The sequence below is a fragment of the Pyrus communis genome, chromosome 1 (assembly GCF_963583255.1).
Source record: "Pyrus communis chromosome 1, drPyrComm1.1, whole genome shotgun sequence".
Taxonomy (NCBI): Eukaryota; Viridiplantae; Streptophyta; class Magnoliopsida; order Rosales; family Rosaceae; genus Pyrus; species Pyrus communis.
This window is the reverse complement of record NC_084803.1, coordinates 937126-960738: the sequence shown is the minus strand read 5'-3', so window position 1 is coordinate 960738 and position 23613 is coordinate 937126. Positions and strand designations below refer to the sequence as shown.

Sequence of the window (23613 nt, the reverse complement as noted above, 5' to 3'; positions counted from 1 at the left end):
AAATAACAATTTTACCCCTACAAATGACAGAAGAATGAGGAAAAATCCAATTTAGATTATGATTGATCACAAATTTCACCACAAAATTACAATTAATAGCTTTTTCACCACAGAAGTCTATTTAAAAGTAGAGTACCACCACAAGGATCACGAAAAAAATTTGGCCTAAAGTAATTTTTAAGCTTGAAAAAATAATTAATAAAAAATATTGGCGGAGTCGCAACATGGTTAGAATGAAATTTCGTAATGACATCTTTGAAATCCTTTAAATCGCAAAATCGATTGAAAACTGGGAGACTTTTGGTCTGGTCTCAAAATGAGGCCCAAATACATGAAGATTTTGAATTTTGGGCCATTCGGGTCGACTCAAGATTTTTTAGGGTTTAACACAGAAGACATTGATAGGGTTTTATCTCACGACTTCACCGTCTTTTAAGTCTCCATTGCCTCCTCTCTCTCTCTCTCTCTCTCTCAACCGTCTCTGATTTGGCGAAAAACAAAATGGGCAGAAAGAAGAAATTCATCGACAAGAAAAAATCAGCGACCTTCCAATTACTTGCCCGCGACTCGTCCGATCCCAACTACGACGACTCACCCGGCAACGATCGAGTCTTTGTCCGAGTAGACAACAGCAGCTACTCCGTCGACAGCTTATTCCCCGAAGATAACCCTGACCACCCCTCAGCTGCCGGCGGATACGACGACGATCCCAATTCGATATACGCCGATGCGCCTGAGGATGGCGGCTGCGGCGGGGGCTATGGCCATGGTTACGGGAGCTCGGCAGCGTCGTTGGCAGCTCAGCCTTTGCCTGACAACGTAAGGAAGGAGATTCTGGAGCTAGGGTTTCCCGACGACGGCTATAATTACTTGCTGCATATGAGGGAGATTCGGAATACTGGCGGCGGCTCTGCATTTTATCAGAATTCCAAGGCTAAGCTCGGTGAGCTCCCGCGCGATGAAAAGGTTGGTTTGCTAACTTTGCTAACTTAGCTTTTGATTGCTTAAATTCTATTTGGCTTCCGAGAAAATTGAGGAAAAAGAAAGAGTAAAGTAGAAAATTTCTGTCTTTTACATTTTGAGCTATAAAACAATAGCAATTTAGAAGATATTTGTTGTACTTAATAACTGTAGTGGATTTTTAGGCATATGATGCTTCGAGATTGCGCATTTCAGAAACTGAGGCACCCAATGAGAAGGTTATTTACAGTGTTGCTTCTAATACGGTTAATGTAAGGGTTCAGAAAGTGGTTGATCCAGAAGTATCTGCATTGCTTGATGATAGCGATTTATCGCGGTTTGGTTCTGATGTTGAGGACTTGGAAGAAGATTTTGTGGTTCAGGCTAACCTTCCCGAAGAAGGGAAGGAGGAGGAGGAGGATGGGGTTATAGATAATACACCAAGTTTTGTTGAGCAATCTGAGAATAAAAATGTGACCAATGAAGCAAATGGAGTGAGAACAAATAGCGTGGCAGAAGCAAAGGATGACTCTACAGTTGAAAAGCCACGAGTTCATCGTCTTTTGGACGAGCAATTTGATTTAGTGAGTTATTTTTTTTGGCATATTTAGTTATGTTACTTAAACTTTATAGTTTGAGGTGATTTTTCCTTTATACTTCATTATCTCACATTTTTATTATGAAAAAAACAGCTTGTAGGTCAGGAGTATGGTAGTTATGACAATGACGATGACGATGATTACTATATACCTGAAGAAGATGAGTCCCTTGCAGAGAAGCTCAAACATGCCACCCTTAATGAGCGTGTGATGGATGACTTAGAGCTCGATGGAAATTATAAGGCTCCTGCAGATATGTTGCGGGATAATGAGACAGTAAAAACGAAAGAGCTAGTGGAATCTGCTAATGTGCTTATTCGGCGTTGTGCAGAATATGGTGAGAAATATGAGAACGAAGATCAAGATGGAGACGTGGTCATTGTAGAGGAATCTAGCGATGAATCAGAAGTGTGGGATTGTGAGACCATTGTTACTACATATTCAAATCTCGATAACCACCCAGGGAAAATCGAAGCTCCAGGAGCAACTAGAAGGAAGAAGCTTTCTGAAACGGTTTCCGGAGCCTTGGGTTCCACCGATCATGTGATAACCCTTCGAGGTAAACAGAAGCTGCCTGTGGACTTCCTGCCTCATAGTAAAAAACCTACAACTGAGAAGGTGAAAGATACGGATGCCTTGAAAAATCAGCTGTTGAAAAGGAAGCAGCGTGGTCAGGAGTCAAAGGAGGAGAAGAAAGAGCGAAAGGTATCCATTTGCTGTTCTGCTATTCATTTTTGCTCGTCTTGAGCATGCCATTACATCCAACTTACCATACTTTTATAAAATCCGTAAACTAACAATTTAAGGGCAAAAACTGGAAGCAAATAACTCGCATCTACAATATCAAAGATACTCTTTTTGGCATTCGATAATGTGTGCAATTTTGTCCATTGTATTTTGCTTATGTTGTTTCGAAGTGTGTTTGTTCTTTTGATCATGACTCAAAGATATATGTATACAGGCTGCTGTCAAGGAAGAAAGGCGGGAAGCACGCCGCACTAAAAAGGAAATAAAGGAACTTTACAAGGGTGAAGCACAGCATGCTCAGAGAGTAGTTGCCATATCTGGCCCTTCTTCTTTTCATCTTATGTGATTGTGCTGATCGTTACACCTCCAGGTAATTGAAATTGCATCACTATTTCTTTGAAATCCGGCAGTTTGTGGAAGTATGGTTTATTTTAATTGATCTGTTTAATTATGTTCTTCTAGGTTAGACTAAAAAGAGAGTAGCGGATTATTGTCAAGACGGTGGTATCCCATGAGCTTCCACATTTCATAACACCACCAATATATGCAGTAATCTAGGACCAACCATGTTAAATGAGGTGCTGTATTCTCCATCCTCATTGCCTTGATTTTGAGAAGCGTAGAATACAAGTTAAATGACGATGGGATCGAGTAAAATTTATGTTCGGAAAGCTTGGTTTCTGATGTTTTTGGTTGGTCATAATAGATAGGACATGCCTCGAGTTCTTTGTTAGCATATGTAATGTAGCAAGAGGTGAAAGATCTGCTACAAAAGCATGGACAGTAAACTTTGTTTTTTCCATAGTTTTCTAGTGTATTTCTTTTGATTTATTCAATCCTCACTGTCGTGTGAGGGCTTACATCACTCGGGTACGCCGCTACTCCGACACAAGGACTTACATAGAAATATGAATACTTTGATTGAAGGAACGGCTTTGTTTAATACGGTGTTGGATCCCAAGTGCCGTAGTCTTGAAGACTTATTTCCGGCGTTTGCGCCTTGTAGCGGTGTATTCTTCCTCCCTGCTGCACCTGGTTGTTCTCTCGGCAGACAGACAGACAGAAATGATGGTGACAGGGCTGGGGCCGTGGCCGTGGCCGGTGATACCGGTGATGATGGCGGGGATACGGTTGCTCTCGTGGACGTAATCATCATAATAGACATGATCATGATTCATATCTACTGCTCCCATGTGTTAATTCATTGGGTCAAAACCCAATATTTATACAAAAACCATGTGGGTTAATGATGATAGGTAAACTAGCAAAATCAACTTACACAATTAAAGGGAGAAATCAGCTCACAAAAAGTCAAATAAGTTATTAAGCAATGATGATGGACGGAATTGGTCAAGGAGGTAACGGAGGTATTTTTTTGGGCAAATGGTAATGGAGGTTAAGGCTTTCGAATATCGCACCTCAAAGCTGCATTTGGTAACTCATATGTCACTTTGCTCGTTCCGTAAAAATCTGATATTAAATTTGAAAAGTGAGTACACATGGCACATATTCCGACACTAAAAAGTCATATTTGTACGCATGTGGTGAGTTTCAGAGAATTAAATGTTTAGTTTTGAATTTCAAAAGTTTGGTAAGACTCGAGTTGAGTTTAAGACTCATGTTGCCTGAAACTAATATGCATTGCTAAAGAAGCCTCAATCTCTAGTTGATGCACGGAAACATGAATAATTTGATTGAAATGTAAAACACTTGGTCATTAATTATACATTCATGATTTACTACAACGTGGCAGCAAGAAAATACTTCTCAGTGGGGAAGAGGAGCCATATCACCTCTACCAAAATAAGGTGTGGAACTCCAAATGCCATAGTCATTAAGAATTATTTCCGACGCTTCGGCCTCGTAGCGGTGTTCATCTTCTCGCCCTCCCTCTCCCTGCCGCACCTGGTTTTTCGTTTGGTCGGAAGGAAGAAATGATGGTGATGGGGCTGGGACCGCGGCTGGTGATATCGGTAATGATGACGATGGCGATGCTGTTGCCCTTGTGGGCGTAATCATCACAACAGACATGATCATCATGCATATCATGTGCTTCGCCGAGGTTACGGCTACTGCTCCCATGACGATTCTTCTTGGCTAGCTGCAAATGCAGGTTAGGGTTTTCGAATTTCGAACTTGAAGCTGCATTTGGCAACCGTCAGCCAAAAATCCTGATATAAAAGAAGCAGTAGTGTTTTGAGAAAAATTCGTTTCCTTTCTTTCTCACACCAGATGGATGACATAACCGTGCTTCTTGCATGCACCTAGTGCTTTGAACAGAATGGAAACCCTAACCGGCATTTCCGGGATTAATCTTCGAGGCAGAGGAGTAAAATCATCGTCGAATGAACAGAAAGAACGAATACAAGAAACCGAAGCACGTTATACAGATGATGATACGGCAGAGACATCCGAAACAAATGTATTATACAACGGCATAATGCCGACCGAAAACATTCGTGATCGATATATTTCACACTGAACTAGATTGCGACGAAGGAAATATACAGAAAGAACAGAAAAAGAGTCTAGCTATGGGGCCTTGTGGGATTGCAGTGTAAAGCACTTGCACTTGTCTTTCATGGCTTCAGCCTCGCTTCCGTATTCCCTGAATTTGTACTCTTCCTGCTTAGAGGTAGGAGGCACCTTTCCCTCGCTATAGCATTGATTACACAAACTGAAGTGAGATTTTACCTCCTTAAATCGGGATCCAATAATCGGATAGCGGCAGACCGAGCAAACATGGTTGCCGTGGCGGTTTCTGTCCCCAGTTTCAAGCTTCAACAGCGTGGACATGATACCAAAACCCCAATCTGGGTCGTCAAACATGACAAGAAACTCGGTGAAAGACATAGTGGAAAGATCCGCTTCTCCATGGAGTTCCAGCATCTCACTATCTCCATGGGAAGGGACATATATGGCTCTCAACAGTTTCATGTATTTAGTGGCATCAGCCTTTCTTATCTGAGAACCACCACCTTCGTTCACAGGACGCCATAAGAGCGCATCAAATGCAACTCTTTTGCGCTTTTCTGGCAAGCCACTGCAAATAGGGGCTAAAACAGCAAAAAACATTCCCAAATCCACTCTGCCTGAGCCTGTATCATCCATGACAGAGAGTATCCTCTCGTTTATGGCTTTAACAGCTCCTTGGAAAGTCTCTGGCTTTAGGAAATTAAGCAACCTGCGGAGGATTACTTCCAAATTAGGCTTGCGTATGGATCTCTGAGGAACACCAGTGCCTGAATATGAAAGAGGTACATCGCCATCATTCATTTCCTTCTTAAGCAGCTCCACATCACATCGACTCAACCTGGTAATCCTCTGAAAGGCCCTTATCTCAAGTGCATTGGCCATGTCCTGCCTCAAAGTAGCCTTCTCTCCAACTGTCTTAAATTTCGAAGGTTCCACAACGACGAAAGACCCCTCTCCATTGTTTGCCTTCACCTTCTTCTTCTGTAGCTGCTTCAAATGTGCAATGGCATCGTGCAATTCAACCCTGTTGGTCATTTTCAATGCTTCCTTCAAAGCCTTCTTAGCTTCCTCAGTTTCCCGGGCTCCCAACAAAGAGACAGCCTTGTTAAGCTGAGCACGCCAATGGTTAGGCCACACAGCTAAAACCCTAGTATACATCTCAGAAGCTCTCGGAAACCTACCTGAATCCATATACAGCCCTCCCAAATTATACAAAGCGTCCACATGACCAGGTTTCAAATCAATAGCTTTCTGAAATGTGGCAATTGCTCTCTCATCCTCCCCCATGGCATGCAAAGCCGAAGCCAAATCACAATGCGCATCGGCATAATCGGGTTTCATAAAAATGGCCTCATCCAAGGCCTTGACAGCCGCCCTATATTCCCCAACCCCGAAAAGAGCACTACCCAAAAGCTTCAAAGCTCTAAAATGGGTTGGACAACTAATTGCAGCTTCTCTATAATATTCACAAGCACTCATAACCATACCTTCACCTTCAAGCGCAATGCCGAGATTCACATAAATCTGTGGAAGCAGATAAGCCCACTGGTTGCCGCCGCCCTCCGCGGCCTCCAACGCCAGCAAAAACTCATCTTTCGCTTCGTTACACCTGCCAAGAACGTACAAGCAATTTCCAGCTCGGAAATGTGGCCTCACATCCACCGGCTGCAACTCACAAGCCCTCTTGAAGCTCACCAGTGCCTCCTTAAACAGCTGGTGCTCGGACAGCACCCTCCCAATCGCCATGTGCCCGTCGAAGGCCTGCTCACGTGACCTCGCTCCGTCGGAACGGCTCCTCAGCACCCCCAATTCTTTGACAAACAAAGCATAATCATGCCCATTCTCTTCCCAAAATACCCTTTTCTCAGAAATCTCCATCGACGGCCCCAATTCTCTCGACCATCCGGCGTCGGAGAGGGCGTCGATGTTGTCCGCCTTCAATTTCCCGTCTTTGCCCTGCTTCGCCTTCAACCGCTTCACCAGAATCTCCAAATCGTCCACAATCTTCCACGTGTCGTCGAACACGATCCCGTGGTTCGGCGACACCGCCCACGCCGCAGTCCTCTGCTTCTTCTGCGACTCCACCACCCTCTCATCGACAATCGCCGACGAGGACGCCTCTGAGTCCATGGAGGCCTTGTTCTCGTCCAACGTAAGCTCCAACCCGAGCGCGTCGAAGTCACGGTCCACATCACCGGCTCCGTCGTCGTAGGTCCGCAAAAGCCCCTCGTACGTCAGCCCCTTCTCGCCGTCGATGAAGTCACCGTACGTCCGAAATACCTCATCCAAAATGGCATTGATCTGCTCGTCGCTGAATTTAACCCTAGGGTTTACGGCGACGACAAGCGCCGCCATCTCGTCGCGGTTGAGGCCGCCGTCATGGTTGTCATCGAACTGGTGGAAAATCCGCTTCACCTTCTCCGATCTGCTCCCTCTCGTCGTCATTAAAACGCTTTAATTTCGGAATTAATTTTTCTGGAGGGTTTGGTGATAAATGGGTAAGTGAGTGAGGGGGACCGAAAAAAGAAGGTAGGGCAGGGGTACAGAGCTATATTAATACATCTTGTTCTGGGGGTGTTTAATTCGTGATTAGGCTAATAATCCTGTGATTAATGAGGTTTAATCTCTCGTTTGGGTGTACCAACTGTTTTCTCTGCTGGTTTTCATTGGATCTGAGCCGGGAAAAGGAGAGAGATGGGGAGAGAGAAGACAACTCTTGTTTTCTCTGTCTTTCGCTCTCTTGTTTAATTTAAATTTTCTATTTTTCTGAATTTTTATTACCTGGTTCTCACCCCTTTGCTTCTGTGATGATGATGATGGGTGGGTGGGCCCTGTTTGGGCCTAGTAGTGGGCCTGTTAAGTTTCCTTTTTCTTTTTCTTTTTCTTTTTAAGTATTTTGTTTTTCCTGACAAAAAAAAAAAAAAAAAATGTATTTCCGGTTTTTTAAGTTTTTATTTGTATGTGTTTTGTATTGGAATTGGAAGATTTGGTATTTGTATTGGTTGGCACTTTGACTAAGATAAACGCCAGCTTTACTTAAAGAAACATCTTCTCCAGCTGTCTGGGTTCTCGTGTTGATTAGAGTGCGTACATGTGGCATTTTGTATTAGCTAGAGTAATCGCGATGTAAAGGTGACGGTATTTTAAATCGATTGCTTATATTACGTGTCATTTTAGCGACAGTGTTTATATTGTTTTATTTTGTGTTTGTTTGAATTGTATCATTTTGTATATGTGTTAGACATTACTAAACTTTAATTTGTTACATTAAACGTTTTAGTTTAGCATTTAATGCAAGTTTCAACGTGTATCAATGAACAAGGATAAAAATTAATGGTAATATTCTCTTAAAATATTTGTGTATCAACACTAACTCAATTTGTTTATTATTTTAACATATACGACTAAAATTAAGATCTTCTTGGCATACATAATGATAATTAAACGAGTGTCGAAATTGAGTTACGCTATATTTAACATTAACTAATAAAATGTGGATTAGTTGATCAATATAGTGCATCCACTCTGTTAGGCTCGTCAATACTTGGCAAGCTGGAGGTCAAAATAGTAAGTTTATTAGTTTTTAGGAATTTTGGCGCGGTAGTTGTACATCAGAGGCAGACAGCAATCCAAATAAGAGCGAGAGAGAGAAAGGAGAGGGCAACGGTCTTCGCCAACCGTCCCTAATTCCTTCATTTCCCACAGCCCAGAACCCTCCTGGTTCTCACGGTTCGGCCAAATTTCTATCCTTTTTTGATAAGATTTTGACATCGTCGCAGCCGACGTTTTGGCCGTTCCGTCTTTCGCTTATTTTTTTTTTTTGGTTACGGTTTCGGACCGTGGTAAAAAGAAAAGGAAAAATAAAATATAGACATTATTTGTTTCGTGTAATCAGATATCTTTCCGTTTGTCTACATTGCCTCGCATTTTTCGTCGTTGTGGTTGCATTTGGTTGAAATTGTGTCTTCGGTTTGGATGTGCAACTGCCCAAGTTCGAAAATTTGGGGAATTTCTGCCAATTATTTATCGAGTTTGAAATTTTTTGTTCGTTCGACCTGCCTTGTGGGATTTGAGTGAAGAAAATTGAGCGGCGGCCCGCATTTGTGAACGGTGAAGTATTTCATCAGTGAATTTTTCCCTCAAATGATTTGACAATTGTGGCAGCACTCTCACATACATTCATGTGGGAGAGCGAAATTGGGGAATTTTGACGCTTTTGCGGGTTTTGTTTGTGCGCGAAGCAACTGTGTTTTCGGTAGGAAAAGAGAAGAAGTTGAGGCATCGATGTCTGTGGAGGAGAAAATCCTCGTTTCGGTTCGGCTGAGGCCATTGAACGACAAGGAGAAGGCCAAGAACGATGTTTCCGATTGGTGTGTCAAGAACAACACCGTCATGTACAACAACAGCCATCCTGATCGCCCCATGTCTCCCTCTGCTTATGGTTTTGGTATACGACAGGCATATCCATTCTTGTTTAATATTCAAAATTTTCTTTCGGGAGTTGTTATTAGCGCTCCAAAACCTTGCTAGGGAAGAAAAGAGAACTGTATTGGCCTTCCTCCCAATGTGAAAAATAAGTAGGGAAGAGTCTAAATGATTTTTTTGGAGCGTCAATAACAACTCTCTCTTCTTTGTTTTTATTATATTCGAAAACTTTGAATCTGTTTTGATGTCCTTTCTCTTTGTTTCCCTATCCTTTGGGGATAGACAGAGTATTTGGGTGGGACTGTCCCACGACGAAGGTGTACGATGAGGGAGCTAAAGAGGTTGTGCTTTCGGTCATCAACGGCATCAACTGTGAGTAGTCTTCTTATTAATCCTCGTTTTCAGATATTTAAGTGTGACAAAAATCTCATTTGTTTCGGTGATATATACGTGGTCAGCAACCATTTTTGCCTATGGACAAACAAGCAGTGGAAAAACATACACTATGAAAGGAATCACAGATTATGCAGTTGCAGACATCTATGATTACATTGAGAAAGTAAGTGATCATATATTGTCTTCAATTCCAATTTATACCAAGCTCACTATGTATTCTCCGACATGACATAACTTAAACCAATTTGTTGTGTTCCAGCATAGTGATAGGGAATTTGTGTTGAAGTTCTCTGCCATGGAGATCTACAACGAAGCTGTCAGAGACCTCCTCAGCTCCGAGAGTGCTCAACTTAGGCTCCTAGACGATCCAGAGGTGAATACTGTATTCTCTTTATAATACGTATAATTCAGATGAAGGTTTTCTCATAATGCTACTCCGACAGAAAGGAACTGTTGTCGAGAAACTTTCAGAAGAGATTTTGAGAGACCGGAACCACCTAGAGGAACTCCTTTCTGTCTGTGAAGGTAAACACACTTGCATTATGTTTGTCTCGCAGGATTACATGAACTACGTGTTAGTTTTGTTTTCACAGATGGTAAATATACTCTTAAATTGGTACTTGATTGTTGCAGCTCAGAGGAAGATCGGAGAGACCTCTCTGAACGAAACTAGCTCAAGATCTCATCAGATTTTGCGACTGGTATGCTTATCACTAAAGCGGTTACTTTCTATTTTGACATATGAACTTGTTTGTAAATGTTTTTTTGTTGAATTGACGGATTCAACAGACAATTGAAAGTTCCGCTCAAGAATATCTTGGCATTCAAAGTTCAAGCACACTTGCAGCTACTGTGGTAAGGAAGTATTTATCTTTCCTTGCGAAGAAACACTTCCTTCATGAGGATCTAATACAATGGTATTATTAGCACTAAAAAAATTGACTCTCTGCGCAGAATTTTGTTGATCTTGCGGGCAGTGAGCGTGTTTCTCAAGCGTTATCAGCTGGTGCGAGATTGAAAGAAGGTTGCCACATAAATCGAAGCTTACTGACCCTGGGAACTGTAATTCGCAAATTAAGGTTCAATATTTTTTCCATACACCAAGGGCTTGTTTTGTATAAATGTAAATTCCGCGTCATGTCTATTGATGACGTAGCAAATTATTTTCTCCTTTGGGGTGGTTTGTACCAGCCGATTAAAACGTTTTTTTTTCCTTATCTAACCTTGTTTAACCATTTTATGTTTTCTTAATCAATTTAATGTCGTGAATGGATGCAGCAAGGGAAAGAATGGGCACGTACCTTACAGAGATTCGAAGCTAACACGGATACTGCAAAACTCGTTGGGAGGCAATGCCAGGACAGCCATCATTTGCACTATGAGCCCTGCACGAAGTCATGTTGAGCAATCGAAAAACACACTCTTCTTTGCAAGTTGTGCAAAAGAGGTGACTACTAATGCAAAGGTCAATGTAGTAAGATCAGATAAGGCGTTGGTAAAGCAACTGCAGAAAGAATTAGCGAAAATGGAAGATGCGTTGAGGAGCTTAGCATCAAAGTCAATGCAAGAGAAAGAACTTCTGCTTGAACAGGTGTTGGAACTTCTGTGACTCATACATACACATAATTGCACATGCCACTTTCTCCTTTCCTAATCTTCTTATTAAATGTGAAATTTATGCAGATGAATAAAGAGATAAAAGAACTGACTCAGCAACGTGATCTTGCTCAATCTCGGGTTCAGAATTTGCTAGAATCAACTGGAGACAGCCAAGTTCCAAGAATAGGTGAAAATTCAGGAGCTGAGGAGTCATTGTCCGCCGGTGTAAAAGCAGATAACGCATCTGATATTACTGATAGACCTAGTTTTACTGGTTCCTACAAGCACAACCGTCCGCTTTCTGTTAGCTCTGAAGAAAATTTTCTGCTGGACAGTAGTGCTCCAGAGTTTGTTGGGCTTGATTCATTGCCGGATTGGGAGGATCTTGCAGAAAAATCTCTTGCAGAGTCTGCACATGTTGCGGAAAGATCTCATGCAGAATTTGAAGATATTGCACAAATATCGCACGCAGAATGTGAAGATACTGCACAAAGATCTCAGGTAGAACCTGAAGATAATACACAACCAGCGGAATCTGAAGATATTGTGCGAAGGTGTCATGCAGAACCTGAAGATATTGCACAAAGATGCCCAGCAGAAGCTGAAGTTATTGTACAAGGACATCAAGCAGAATCTGAAGTTATTGCAGAAGCATCTCACGCGGAATCTGAAGATAGCTGCAAGGAAATTAGATGCATATCAAGCATGGACCAGAACACCTTTGATTTGATTTTAAGCGGTTCTGAAGAAAATGGAGGAAACTTAGCCGCGACAGCTCCCATGCAGCAGACAGGAGATAGGGAGTTGAATAACGTTAATGCAGAGTATGAAGCGATGCGGAAAAAGATTCAGGAAATGCAAAGGACAATTAACAACCTTGTTAATCTTGCCCCAATGGAACAATCCCCTTCTTCCTCTGAATCTAGCTCTGCAAGTATGAATTTGTCTAGAAGTCGAAGCTGCAGAGCGGTTATCATGAGTCCATCTTCTTTTGTATCGCATGAGGCAGAACTAAACGAGAATACAACACCTGCTGAGGGTTTCCGACGGAGACCTTCCAGATCAAGGCAAGGTGCCCACAGTAGAAGTATATCTAGGGAAGATTTTCCAGCTTCTATTGGGAGTGTTCCAATGGACCTAGATGGTGCCAGAGATCAGCCGGACACAGAGGTTATTACACAGCAGGAATTTCCTCATAGGAAACCAAAAGTCCATCAGGGGGAGAACTCTCGATCCAAGTATGGTGGCTATGCCGGAAAGTTACCAAGAAGAGATTCTGATCAAGATTCTATTTTGAGCGTTCACGTAGAGGCAGAGGAAAGCACGGAGGCAGCTAGTGCACAGGACATTTCTGAAGGCTGGCCTAGAAGTTCAAAAGGTTTGCGTTGGAAGCTATTTCATAAATCGAAGCAAGGTTCCGAAATTGGAAGCTCAACCAGAGCTAGTTCTCAATTAGAGTCAGTTTTGAGTGCTCCAGTAGCTTGGAAAGTTATCCCCAATGTCTCGGAATCTGACGTAGAGGATAATATGAGTGTTCTCAATTTCGCCAATGAACGCAAGGAAGGAAAGTACGAGGTAACAGCTTCCCTCTCTCTCTCTAACACAATGGTGATTACTGGTTCTGGTTGGTTAGTGATTAATAAACATATCTTTCAAAGATACGAACTTTAATTGCGGGTGGTTATTGGTGACAGGCACAAAGAGGAGCAGGACGGAGGAGGCACATTCGTGCGGAACATCCTTTGAGAACCCCTTCCAATTGGCGCCTTGATTTCGAGACACAGAGAGGACTAATAATCGAGCTGTGGGAGGCTTGCTTTGTGCCATTGGTTCACAGGACACATTTCTTCATTCTTTACAAAGGTGATCCGTCTGATTTTCTCTACTTGGAGGTAGAGCTAAGAAGGTTGACGATTCTCAAGGACACCTTCTCCGAAGGAAGCAATCTAAAATCCCGCCAAGCTCTCACAGCGGCTGGAAGGTAGTACTTTGGATCATTTCAACAGCACACAAAATACACATTTGAAATTTTGATATTTCAAGCCTAACCGCATTAAAGCAGGAGATCTCCAACTTATATTTTGTTTTTCTTAATTTGTAATCTGAAACAGCATGAAGGCTCTTAAGCGAGAGAGAGAAATGTTAGCCAAGAAAGTGCCGAAGAGGTTTGCATCGACAAAGGAAAAAGAAAGGCTTTACCAGAAGTGGGGGATTAGGCTGAACACAAAGCAGAGGAGCCTGCAGTTGGCAAACTTGATATGGACGAGCACAATGGACACGGGGCACATCCGGGAGAGCGCCACCCTTGTTGCGAAGCTGGTTGGCCTTGTTGCGCCACTCGATGCTCCCAAGGAGATACTCGGGCTCAGCTTCTTATCTCGCCCTATAAACAAGAAATCCTCCATTTGGAGAGATTCCATGTCTACTCTGTAGAACTCGGCTCCAGTTAGACAAGGGTAACTCGTAGAAATATTTTGTACAGAATACGATGTCTCGCTCCAGCTCAGCTCGAATGGAGATACGCATTGTAAACCATCTGTAGCTTTACTACTATGTTGTTTGAATCCTTCCACTGTTAATATATGCTGGCAAACTGGAGGACGAGAAAAAGGAGGCAAGAGGGGTCTCCACGGCCATGGCGCAGTAAATTGCAGGCATAGAAACACGGGCAGGCTGGGCTAAGAATAAAGGTCGATTTCTGTAGCCAGGCCGACAAACTTGTACTGATTTTGACTGATTATACGAACTCATAAACATTTTAACAGTGAACTTATTCCTCTATTCTTTATTTATATGCTCTCCTCTTGCCAATCGCACCCAGAGAGCGTAAAACTTCAACAAAATAACACATTTGATTGGGATAAAAGATCTGAGATACTACGAGATTACAAGGAATAAACTTAAATAGAAAAACAAGACAGCATTTACACCCGCGTCATTGTACTTTACAACGTTCTTTTATGATTGGAGGACAGCTCCTTCAATGATCTTCCATCCAGAGCTTGAACAAGACATCTCGTATCTCGTTGTATACGTTCTTCTGTTTGAGTCATTGTGCTCCGGATGGAGCACATCGGTTAACTGGGCCATCTCTTCAAGAGTTGCTTCCACCACAGCACGCTGCCCGTCCAGCGATACAGTCACACTGTCGATGCTCAAGTTCAACAGGGTGTATCCATAGGACCAATTAAGCTGTGCAATCTCGGTTGCGCGATCTGTCCATATCTTCAACATCTCACCATCCAAAACCTGGCAGTTTTAACAATGTCAGGACATGCATCAAAACTGGTGACTAGCTCAATGACATCGTTATTCATCCACAAAAACTAAAGAATTCCCTACCTCAGATAATTTTTCCAGAGAATGATTAGGCCCGAAAGCCTGAGATTTTATGTTCTGCCATTTGCGAACAAGACCTTCAGCTATTCTTGCATCCATTTTTGGTATTTCCTCTGCAGATTTTTCATCTCCTGGTAGCCCTGGCATGGTTATATGAATTAATTTTCATCCCCTTGCATCAAGCGTAAAGCGGCAAGCTTACGAAGTGAATTGGACCGATTCAAAGGAAGAAGTATCCCTGCACTACTGGCTATTGGAAGATTCACCATAGCTCTTTGACAAATAGCTGGCGAAATACTACCAGGGGCTTTTACGTTGAGTGAAATAACATGTCATCAAGCATATTGAAGTGGAAAATGCCAAAATATAGATATTTTCATGTTTCATAACTTAGTTGATGGAAATAAGGCTTTGTGAATCATTTTATTAATACTCTAATAAATGGTTAAAATCATACCTGCACTTGTGACATCAGATGCAGTCGCTGAGCTAAGTTCTTTATGCAGGTTGGACGAGCCCCTCCTAGCAGGTAAATACCTCAATCCAATCAACGTTGTCAGTCCAATTACCACACCAGCACACATAATCTTAACAGTTGCGTCTTTGATTTTGTCAGTCATCAATTCTTCTTCACGTATTCCAACAGAACCATTTCTTCCAGAAACCTCAGCCACATGGACAGATTCATCTACATCAGATTCTTCCAGAAGCTCTCCATTTTCCACAGGAAGAAATGCATAATTCATTTCATTATCTTCTTGAGGTGTAAGATTCTCATCCCTGTGACCCGGAGGAAACACCTTCTGCAATGCCTGAATGGCACTTGCCTTGAAATTACCAAGAACTGCAGTAGCCTCAGCTCCAATATTCACAATGGCAGCAGCAGCAGCTAAGGGCGAACCATTAGTTCCGTCCAGCCTCTCTAAGTATCTCAAGACTGTAGGATCGTCATAGTAATCTCCAAGTCTGAACTCTATATCTTTGGTGTCTCTAAATCTGGGGAATACTACCTCCATCAACCATGTCTCCAATAGCTTACAAAGTCCAGGAAGATCATTTTCATCTTCGGCCTTTGAGTTCTCCAAGACAAATTCTACAACAGATGGATTTCTATATGGTGAATTATCATTGTCTAGGCCCAACCATGAGCGACACTCATCAAGATCCCCGATAAGAAGTGAACAGAGACCCCTCTCCAAAGCAAAGTCTACCTCACTATAGGTTTCGACAGAATGTCCTACAGCTGTTACTTTGGATTGCTGAAGTTTCTGGAATAGGTTATCAGCATCTTGAATGTGATGAGGCTTCTTACCAACAAAGGCTTGAGCAACAAGCGCAAGTGCCACTCCATAAACTTCGAAGCTTTCCGCTGGAATATTACTTGGGGTTGCGACAAATAAATCAACCTTTAGAAGAAAAAAAGAACAAACCAACAAAGAGATTAGACAATTGTGTGGAAAGCACACAGTAGGGGCATGGGAAGGAATTCACAGGAATAGCTACCTGCTCCGTTGCAGTCATATGTAAGAAGGCCTCGTTCATGAAATTTTCACGAGTGAAACCTCCCGCAATTGCAACTGCTCCCCCACCTCCAACAGACCACAGTATGTTGCGCACACCATGGAGGCCCTCTTCCCTTCTCGATCGGTACTCATCCCTGAGGGGTAAAGCTAGAAGTTCCAAAATGCAACGTGGGGTGATCTCTTCCAGTGTCTCGTCAATTTGCGATTGAAGATCAGGTGCAAGGCTACTCGCACCTTCCTCCTGCATGTTGAAGATCAGTCTTACACATCAAAATATTTAATACAACTGAAACAAACAAGATATTGCTTATGAGGACTCCATTACCTGCAAGAGTTTCAAAGCCCTCTCAAGCACTTCACAACCCCGAATAAAATCAGGCGGGGACAATTCCATTGCATCCCTCGACATGTCAACGTAAGCAAGTGCCATGACCAAAACGACATCTTGCTTGAACGACTTGGGCAGCCTCTCTCTTAGCAAACTCTCCCCAATTTGAAGAACCAGCTCAGTCTTCCCAGCTTCTTGCAGCACGCACAGAGCTCCAGGAACCTACAAATAGCTCAACACGATAAAATACAGCCGCATTCTGCTCGTTTACTGATCAAACGCAGTAATGCGGACAAAAGCCACTGAAAAAATTAAATTTTAATACCAAATTTTCCATTATTTTCTCTCAATTTTCACTTGGAAATCGTAGTAATGTAGATAAAACTAACTAGAATCATAATTCAATACCAGATTTTTTAGATTCTCAACAAATTCCATTACTTTCCTCTCATTTTTCTCAGCAACCAAACAGAATACAACGAATTGAAACCACACAATTACCTTATCCCAAGGAACTTGAGTGATGATGGTTCCATCTTCGTCTTCGGCAAGGCTCTGGTTGTACTCTCTTCTGGAGGCGGGGTCGGCTAGGGTTTCGCAAGCGGCTAGAAGGATCTGCCTCCGGCTGAACAGCGCCTCCTGGGTGAAGCCGTACTGAGGCGGCTTGGAAGCCCTAGCCTCGTACGCCCTCCTTATACCGTCCCCAAGGAAATGCTGCTGGGCGCCCAGCACCTGGTAGAAATCGATGGGGATGGACACGTGGCGCTCGGGGGGAGAAACTGCGGGAGGCAAGTGGGGAGGAGCGAGAGTGGCGGTGGCGGAGGAGAGGGAATGGTGGTCTGAGGAGGAGGAGGAGGAGGAGTCGCCGAGGAATTGGAAGTCGGCGAGGAGGCGCTCGGCCCATTTGCTGGCGAAACAGATAGTGGGAGGGAGCTTTTGGGGTTTCCGATGGTGGCGGAAAGGGAGGAGGCGGGGAGTGGAGAAGCCGATGCCGAAGTGTTTGAGGGTCTCCATTGGAGAGTTTGATGCCTCTGCTTAAACCCTGGCAGTCATTTCTGGGAGACTTTTATCCATGTTTCTTTCTCGCGTAATCTGTTGGCTTCAACTAAAGAAGAGTTTATAATTCTTTATTTCAATGATGTGAACGACAAATCAGTTGTAGTGTAGTTGGCTCTCACCCAAAAGACCCGGGTTCAAGTCCCGGCAACGGATTTCTTTTTTGTGGTTTTTATTTCATATGGGCTTCAGTTAAAGGCTCATTTGCAACGCTGATCTCATTACTCTAGCCCAAAAAAATGTTGTGGATATAGGCCCAACATCAAACATTGTCAAGTTTTTTTTTCTTCTTAAAATACAAGTAATCTTCTATGTCAAATTGTACTGTATGGAAGAGAGATCCAAATTCGAGTGACATGAAGCCACTCTGTAACTGATGACGTATTTATTGGTTCATTATGTCAATGGTATAAAATTAGTTGATTAAGCTTCAATTACACAATATTTAACATTAATTAATAAACTATAAATTTAGTTGATCAAGATAAGTACGTCTACTTTGTTATGCTCGTTAATACTCGGCAAGCTGGAGGTCAAAATAGTAAGTTTATTAGTTTTTAGGAAATTTGCCGCGGTAGTTGTATATCAGAGGCAGCCAGCAATCCAAATAAGAGCGAGAGAGAGAGAGAGGGGACGGCAACGGTCTTCGCCAACCGTTCCTAATTCCTTCATTTCCCGCATCGCCAGAACCCTCCTGGTTCTCACGGTTCGGCCAAATTTCTCTCCACTCTCCATAAAATTTTGACATCGTCGCCGCCGACGTTTTGGCCGTTCCGTCTTTCCCTTTCTTTCGTGTTTTTTTGTTACGGTTTCGAACCGTGGTAAAAAGAAAAGGAAAAATAAAATATAGACATTATTTGTTTCGTATAATCGGATTTCTTTCAGTTTGTCTACATTGCCTCGTATCTGTTGTCGTTGTGGTTGGGTTTGGTTGAATTGCGCCTTCGATTTGGATGTGGAACTGCCCAGGGGAATTTATGCCATTTATTTATCAAGTTTGAATTTTTTTTTGTTCGTTCGACCTGCATTGTGGGATTTGAACGAAGGAATTTGAAAGGCGGCCCGCATTGCGAACGGTGAAGAATTTCATCAGTGAATTTCGCTCTCAAATGATTTGACCGCTGTGGCAGCACCCTCTCACGTACATGCATGTGGGAGAGCGAAATTGGGGAAGTTTGACGCTTTTGCGGGTTTTGTTTGTGCGTGAAGCAACCTGGGTTTTCGGTAGGAAAAGAGGAGAAGTTGAGGCATCGATGTCTGTGGAGGAGAAAATCCTCGTTTCGGTTCGGCTGAGGCCGTTGAACGACAAGGAGAAGGCAAAGAACGATGTTTCCGATTGGTTCGTCAAGGACAACACCGTCATGTACAACAACAGCCATCCTGATCGCCCCATGTCTCCCTCTGCTTATGGTTTTGGTATACGACATGCATGTCCATTCTTGTTTAATATTGAAAATTTTCTTTCGGGAATTGTTATTAGCGGTCCAGAATTTATATTTCTTGCTAGGGAAGAAAAGAGAACTGTATTGGCCTTCCTCACAATGTGAAAAATAAAGCAGGGAAGAGTAAATGTTTTTTTTTTTAGCATCAATAACAACTCTCTCTTCTTTTCCGTCATTTTATGAAGCAATTTTTCATTATGTTTGAAAACTTTGAATCTGTTTTGATGTCATTTCTCTTTGTTTCCCAATCCTTTGGGGATAGACAGAGTATTTGGGTGGGACTGTCCCACGACGAAGGTGTATGATGAGGGAGCTAAAGAGGTTGTGCTTTCGGTCATCAACGGCATCAATTGTGAGTAATCTCCTTATTATCCTCGTTTTTGGATATCTCTGACTAAAATCTTATTTGTTTCGGCGATATATACGTGTTCAGCAACCATTTTTGCCTATGGACAAACAAGCAGTGGAAAAACATACACTATGAAAGGAATCACAGATTATGCAGTTGCAGACATATACGACTACATTGAGAAAGTAAGTGATGTATTTTGAGTCTTCAATTCCAAATTATATCAAGCTGACTATGTTTTTTCGGACACTGACATAACTTGAACCATTTGTTGTGCTTCAGCATAGTGATAGGGAATTTGTGTTGAAGTTCTCCGCCATGGAGATCTACAACGAAGCTGTCAGAGACCTCCTCAGCTCCGAGAGTGCTCAACTTAGGCTCCTAGACGATCCAGAGGTGAATGATGTATTCTATTTATAATGTGTATAATTCAGATGAATGAGTAGGTTTTCTAATAATGCCACTCCGACAGAAAGGTACTGTTGTCGAGAAACTTTCAGAAGAGATTTTGAGAGACCGGAACCACCTAGAGGAGCTTCTTTCCGCCTGTGAAGGTAACCACACTTGCATTATGTTTGTCTCACAGGATTACATGGTATTCGTGTTAGTTTTATTTTCACAGATGGAATATATACTCTTATATTGGTCCTTGATTCTTGCAGCTCAGAGGAAGATCGGAGAGACCTCTCTCAACGAAACTAGCTCAAGATCTCATCAGATTTTGCGACTGGTATGCTTGTCACTAAAGCATTTACATTCCATTTTGACTTAACAACTTGTTTGTAAATGTTTTTTTTTTTTTTTTTGAATTGACGGATCCAACAGACAATTGAAAGTTCCGCTCGAGAATACCTAGGCATTCAAAGTTCTAGCACACTTGCAGCTACTGTGGTAAGGAAGTACTTATCTTTCCTTGCGAAGAAACATTTCCTTCATGAGGATCTTATACAATGGTATTATTAGCAGTAAAAAATTTGACTCTCTGCGCAGAATTTTGTTGATCTTGCGGGCAGTGAGCGTGTTTCTCAAGCGTTATCAGCTGGTATGAGATTGAAAGAAGGCTGCCACATAAATCGAAGCTTACTGACCCTGGGAACTGTAATTCGCAAACTAAGGTTCAATATTTTTTCCCTATACTCCAGACAAGGGCTTATTTTATATAAATGTACACTCGGCGTCATGTCTATTGACGATGTGGCAAATTATTTTCTTCTTCGGGGTGCTTTGTACCAGCCGATAAAACTTGGCTTTTCTTATCTAACCTTGTTTAACCATTTTATGTTTTCTTAATCAATTTAATGTCATGAATGGATGCAGCAAGGGAAAGAATGGACACGTACCTTATAGAGATTCGAAGCTAACAAGAATACTGCAAAACTCGTTGGGAGGCAATGCCAGGACAGCCATCATTTGCACACTGAGCCCTGCACGAAGTCACGTTGAGCAATCGAAAAACACTCTCTTCTTTGCAAGTTGTGCGAAAGAGGTGACTACTAATGCAAAGGTCAACGTAGTAAGATCAGATAAGGCGTTGGTAAAGCAACTTCAGAAAGAACTAGCGAAAATGGAAGACGCGTTGAGGAGCTTAGCATCAAAGTCAATGCAAGAGAAAGAACTTTTGCTTGAACAGGTGATGAGACTTCTATGACTCATACATACACATAATTGCACATGACACTTTCTCACTTCCTAATCTTCTTATTGAATGTGAAATTTATGCAGATGGATAAAGAGATCAAAGAACTGACTCAGCAACGTGATCTTGCTCAGTCTCGGGTTCAGAATTTGCTAGAATCAACTGGAGACAGCCAAGTTCCAAGAATAGGTGAAAATTCAGGAGCTGAGTCATTATCCGTGGGTGTAAAAGCAGACAACGCATCTGATATTACTGATATACCTAGTTTTACTGGTTCCTACAAGCACAACCGTCAGCTTTCTGCCAGCTCTGAAGAAAACTTTCTGCTGGACAGTAGTGCTCCAGAGTTTGTTGGGCTTGATTCATTGCCGGATTGGGAGGATCTTGCAGAGTCTGCACATGTTGTGGAAAGATCTCATGCCGAATTTGAAGATATTGCACAAATATCTCACGCAGAATGTGAAGATACTGCACAAAGATCTCAGGCAGAACCTGAAGATAATACACAACCGACGGAATCTGAAGATATTGCAGGAAGATCTCATTCAGAACCAGAAGATATTGCACAAAGATGTCCAACAGAATCTGAAGATATTGCACAAAGAAATCGAGCAGAATCTGAAGTTATTGCACAAAGAAGTCAAGCAGAATCTGAAGTTATTGCAGAAGCATCTCGTGCGGAATCTGAAGATAGCTGCAAGGAAATTAGATGCATATCAAGCATGGACCAGAACACTTTTGATTTGATTTTAAGCGGTTCTAAAGAAAATGGAGAAAACTTAGCCGCGACCGCTCCCATGCAGCAGACAGGAGATAAGGAGTTGAATAACGTTAATGCAGAGTATGAAGCAATGCGGAAAAAGATTCAGGAAATGCAAAGGACAATTAACAACCTTGTTAATCTTCCCCCAATGGAACAATCTCCTTCTTCCTCTGAATCTAGCACTGCAAGTATGAATTTGTCTAGAAGCCGAAGTTGCAGGGCGGTTATCATGAGTCCATCTTCTTTTGCATTGCATGAGGCAGAACTAAACGAGAACACAACACCTGCTGAAGGTTTCCAACGGAGACCTTCCAGATCAAGGCAAGGTACCCACAGTAGAAGTATATCTAGGGAAGATTTTCCAGCTTCTGTTGCGAGTGTTCCAATGGACCTAGATGGTGCCAGAGATCAGCGGGACACAGAGGTTATTACACAGCAGGAATTTCCTCATAGGAAACCAAAAGTCCATCAGGGGGAGAACTCTCGATCCAAGTATGGTGGCTATGCCGGAAAGTTACCAAGAAGAGATTCTGATCAAGATTCTATTTTGAGCGTTCACGTAGAGGCAGAGGAAAGCACGGAGGCAGCTAATGCACAGGACATTTCAGAAGGCTGGCCTAGAAGTTCAAAAGGTTTGCGTTGGAAGCTATTTCATAAATCGAAGCAAGGTTCCGAAATTGGAAGCTCAACCAGAGCTAGTTCTCAATTAGAGTCAGTTTTGAGTGCTCCAGTGGCTTGGAAAGTTATCCCCAATGTCTCGGAGTCTGACGTAGAGGATAATATGAGTGTTCTCAATTTCGCCAATGAACGCAAGGAAGACAAGTACGAGGTAACAGCCTCCCTCTCTCTTTCTTATCCTCTCTCTCTCTCTCTCTAACACAATGGTGATTACTGGTTGGTTAGTAATTAATGAACATATATTTCAAAGACACGAACTTTAATCATGAGTGATTATTGGTGACAGGCACAAAGAGGAGCAGGACGGAGGAGGCACAATCGTGCAGAACATCCTTTGAGAACCCCTTCTAATTGGCGCCTTGATTTTGAGACACAGAGGGGACTAATAATCCAGCTGTGGGAGGCTTGCTTTGTGCCATTGGTTCACAGGACACATTTCTTCATTCTTTACAATGGTGATCCGTCTGATTTTCTGTACTTGGAGGTAGAGCTACGAAGGTTGACGATTCTCAAGGACACCTTCTCTGGAGGAAGCAATCTAAAATCCCGCCAAGCTCCCACACAGGCTGGAAGGTAGTTATTTCGGATCATTTCAACAGCACGAAACACACATTTGAAATTTTGATACTTTGAGCCTAACCGCGTTAAAGCGGGAGATCTCTAACATAAATTTTGTTTTTCTTAATTTGTAATCTGAAACAGCATGAAGGATCTTAAGCGAGAGAGAGAAATGTTAGCCAAGAAAGTGCCGAAGAGGTTTGCATCGACAAAGGAAAAGGAAAGGCTCTACCAGAAGTGGGGGATTAGGCTAAACACAAAGCAGAGGAGTCTGCAGTTGGCAAACTTGACATGGACGAGCACAATGGACATGGGGCACATCCGGGAGAGCGCCACCCTTGTTGCGAAGCTGGTTGGCCTTGTTGCACCACTCGATGCTCCCAAGGAGATACTCGGACTCAGCTTCTTATCTCACCCTATAAACAAGAAATCCTCCATTTGGAGAGATTCCATGTCTACTCTATAGAATTCGGCACCAGTTAGACGAAGGTAACTCGTAGAAATATTTTGTACAGAATATGATGTCTCGCTCCAGTTCAGCCGGAGTGGAGATGCGCATTGTAAACTAAACAGAAATCTGCAGCTGTACTGGAGGAGAAAAAGGAGGCAAGAGGGGCCTCCATGGCTGCGGCGGTAAATTGCAGGCACAGAAACAACGGTTATATCTCTCTGTTTCCGTGTTAAACATAATACGGCTCCAAAACCAGGCCGGACTAGGAAGAAATGTCCCCTTCTGTGGC

General features: G+C 42.6%; 5 protein-coding genes across 6 annotated transcripts; 3 read left to right on the top strand and 2 right to left on the bottom strand.

Moving 5' to 3' along the window:
• The first annotated feature begins 431 nt into the window (after positions 1-431).
• On the top strand, positions 432-3137 carry LOC137740058 (uncharacterized). 2 transcript variants are annotated; one of them, XM_068479859.1, is made up of 5 exons: positions 432-966; positions 1146-1544; positions 1653-2264; positions 2521-2676; positions 2774-3137. In XM_068479859.1, exons 1-4 carry the CDS (start codon positions 502-504, stop codon positions 2650-2652), a joined length of 1608 nt encoding a protein of 535 aa, XP_068335960.1. In that variant the 5' UTR covers positions 432-501; the 3' UTR covers positions 2653-2676; positions 2774-3137. The 2 variants fall into 2 exon arrangements, with proteins under 2 accessions (XP_068335960.1, XP_068335950.1); XM_068479849.1 differs by having other exon boundaries at positions 2769-3137.
• A 1532-nt stretch (positions 3138-4669) lies between these two features.
• Positions 4670-7510, bottom strand: LOC137746878 (uncharacterized TPR repeat-containing protein At1g05150-like). Its single transcript, XM_068486897.1, has one exon. The coding sequence runs from the start codon at positions 7224-7226 to the stop codon at positions 4839-4841; it is 2388 nt and encodes a 795-aa protein (XP_068342998.1). The 5' UTR covers positions 7227-7510; the 3' UTR covers positions 4670-4838.
• Positions 7511-8521: 1011 nt separating this feature from the next.
• Positions 8522-13728, top strand: LOC137742839 (kinesin-like protein KIN-7E). The gene is made up of 12 exons (XM_068482789.1): positions 8522-9228; positions 9489-9578; positions 9665-9765; positions 9862-9975; positions 10046-10127; positions 10236-10303; positions 10392-10457; positions 10557-10681; positions 10881-11193; positions 11286-12776; positions 12896-13182; positions 13313-13728. Exons 1-12 carry the CDS (start codon positions 9066-9068, stop codon positions 13632-13634), a joined length of 3222 nt encoding a protein of 1073 aa, XP_068338890.1. The 5' UTR covers positions 8522-9065; the 3' UTR covers positions 13635-13728.
• Positions 13729-13957: 229 nt separating this feature from the next.
• LOC137742829 (protein ACCUMULATION AND REPLICATION OF CHLOROPLASTS 6, chloroplastic-like) lies at positions 13958-17489 on the bottom strand. Its single transcript, XM_068482782.1, has 6 exons — positions 16893-17489; positions 16389-16613; positions 16044-16304; positions 14998-15946; positions 14544-14680; positions 13958-14450 (listed from the first exon to the last, which is right to left on the bottom strand). The coding sequence occupies exons 1-6, from the start codon at positions 17403-17405 to the stop codon at positions 14160-14162; spliced, it is 2376 nt and encodes a 791-aa protein (XP_068338883.1). The 5' UTR covers positions 17406-17489; the 3' UTR covers positions 13958-14159.
• A 595-nt stretch (positions 17490-18084) lies between these two features.
• On the top strand, positions 18085-23457 carry LOC137714476 (kinesin-like protein KIN-7E). The gene is made up of 12 exons (XM_068453684.1): positions 18085-18863; positions 19152-19241; positions 19323-19423; positions 19521-19634; positions 19711-19792; positions 19901-19968; positions 20064-20129; positions 20229-20353; positions 20556-20868; positions 20961-22466; positions 22602-22888; positions 23018-23457. The coding sequence occupies exons 1-12, from the start codon at positions 18593-18595 to the stop codon at positions 23337-23339; spliced, it is 3345 nt and encodes a 1114-aa protein (XP_068309785.1). The 5' UTR covers positions 18085-18592; the 3' UTR covers positions 23340-23457.
• Positions 23458-23613: the final 156 nt, after the last annotated feature.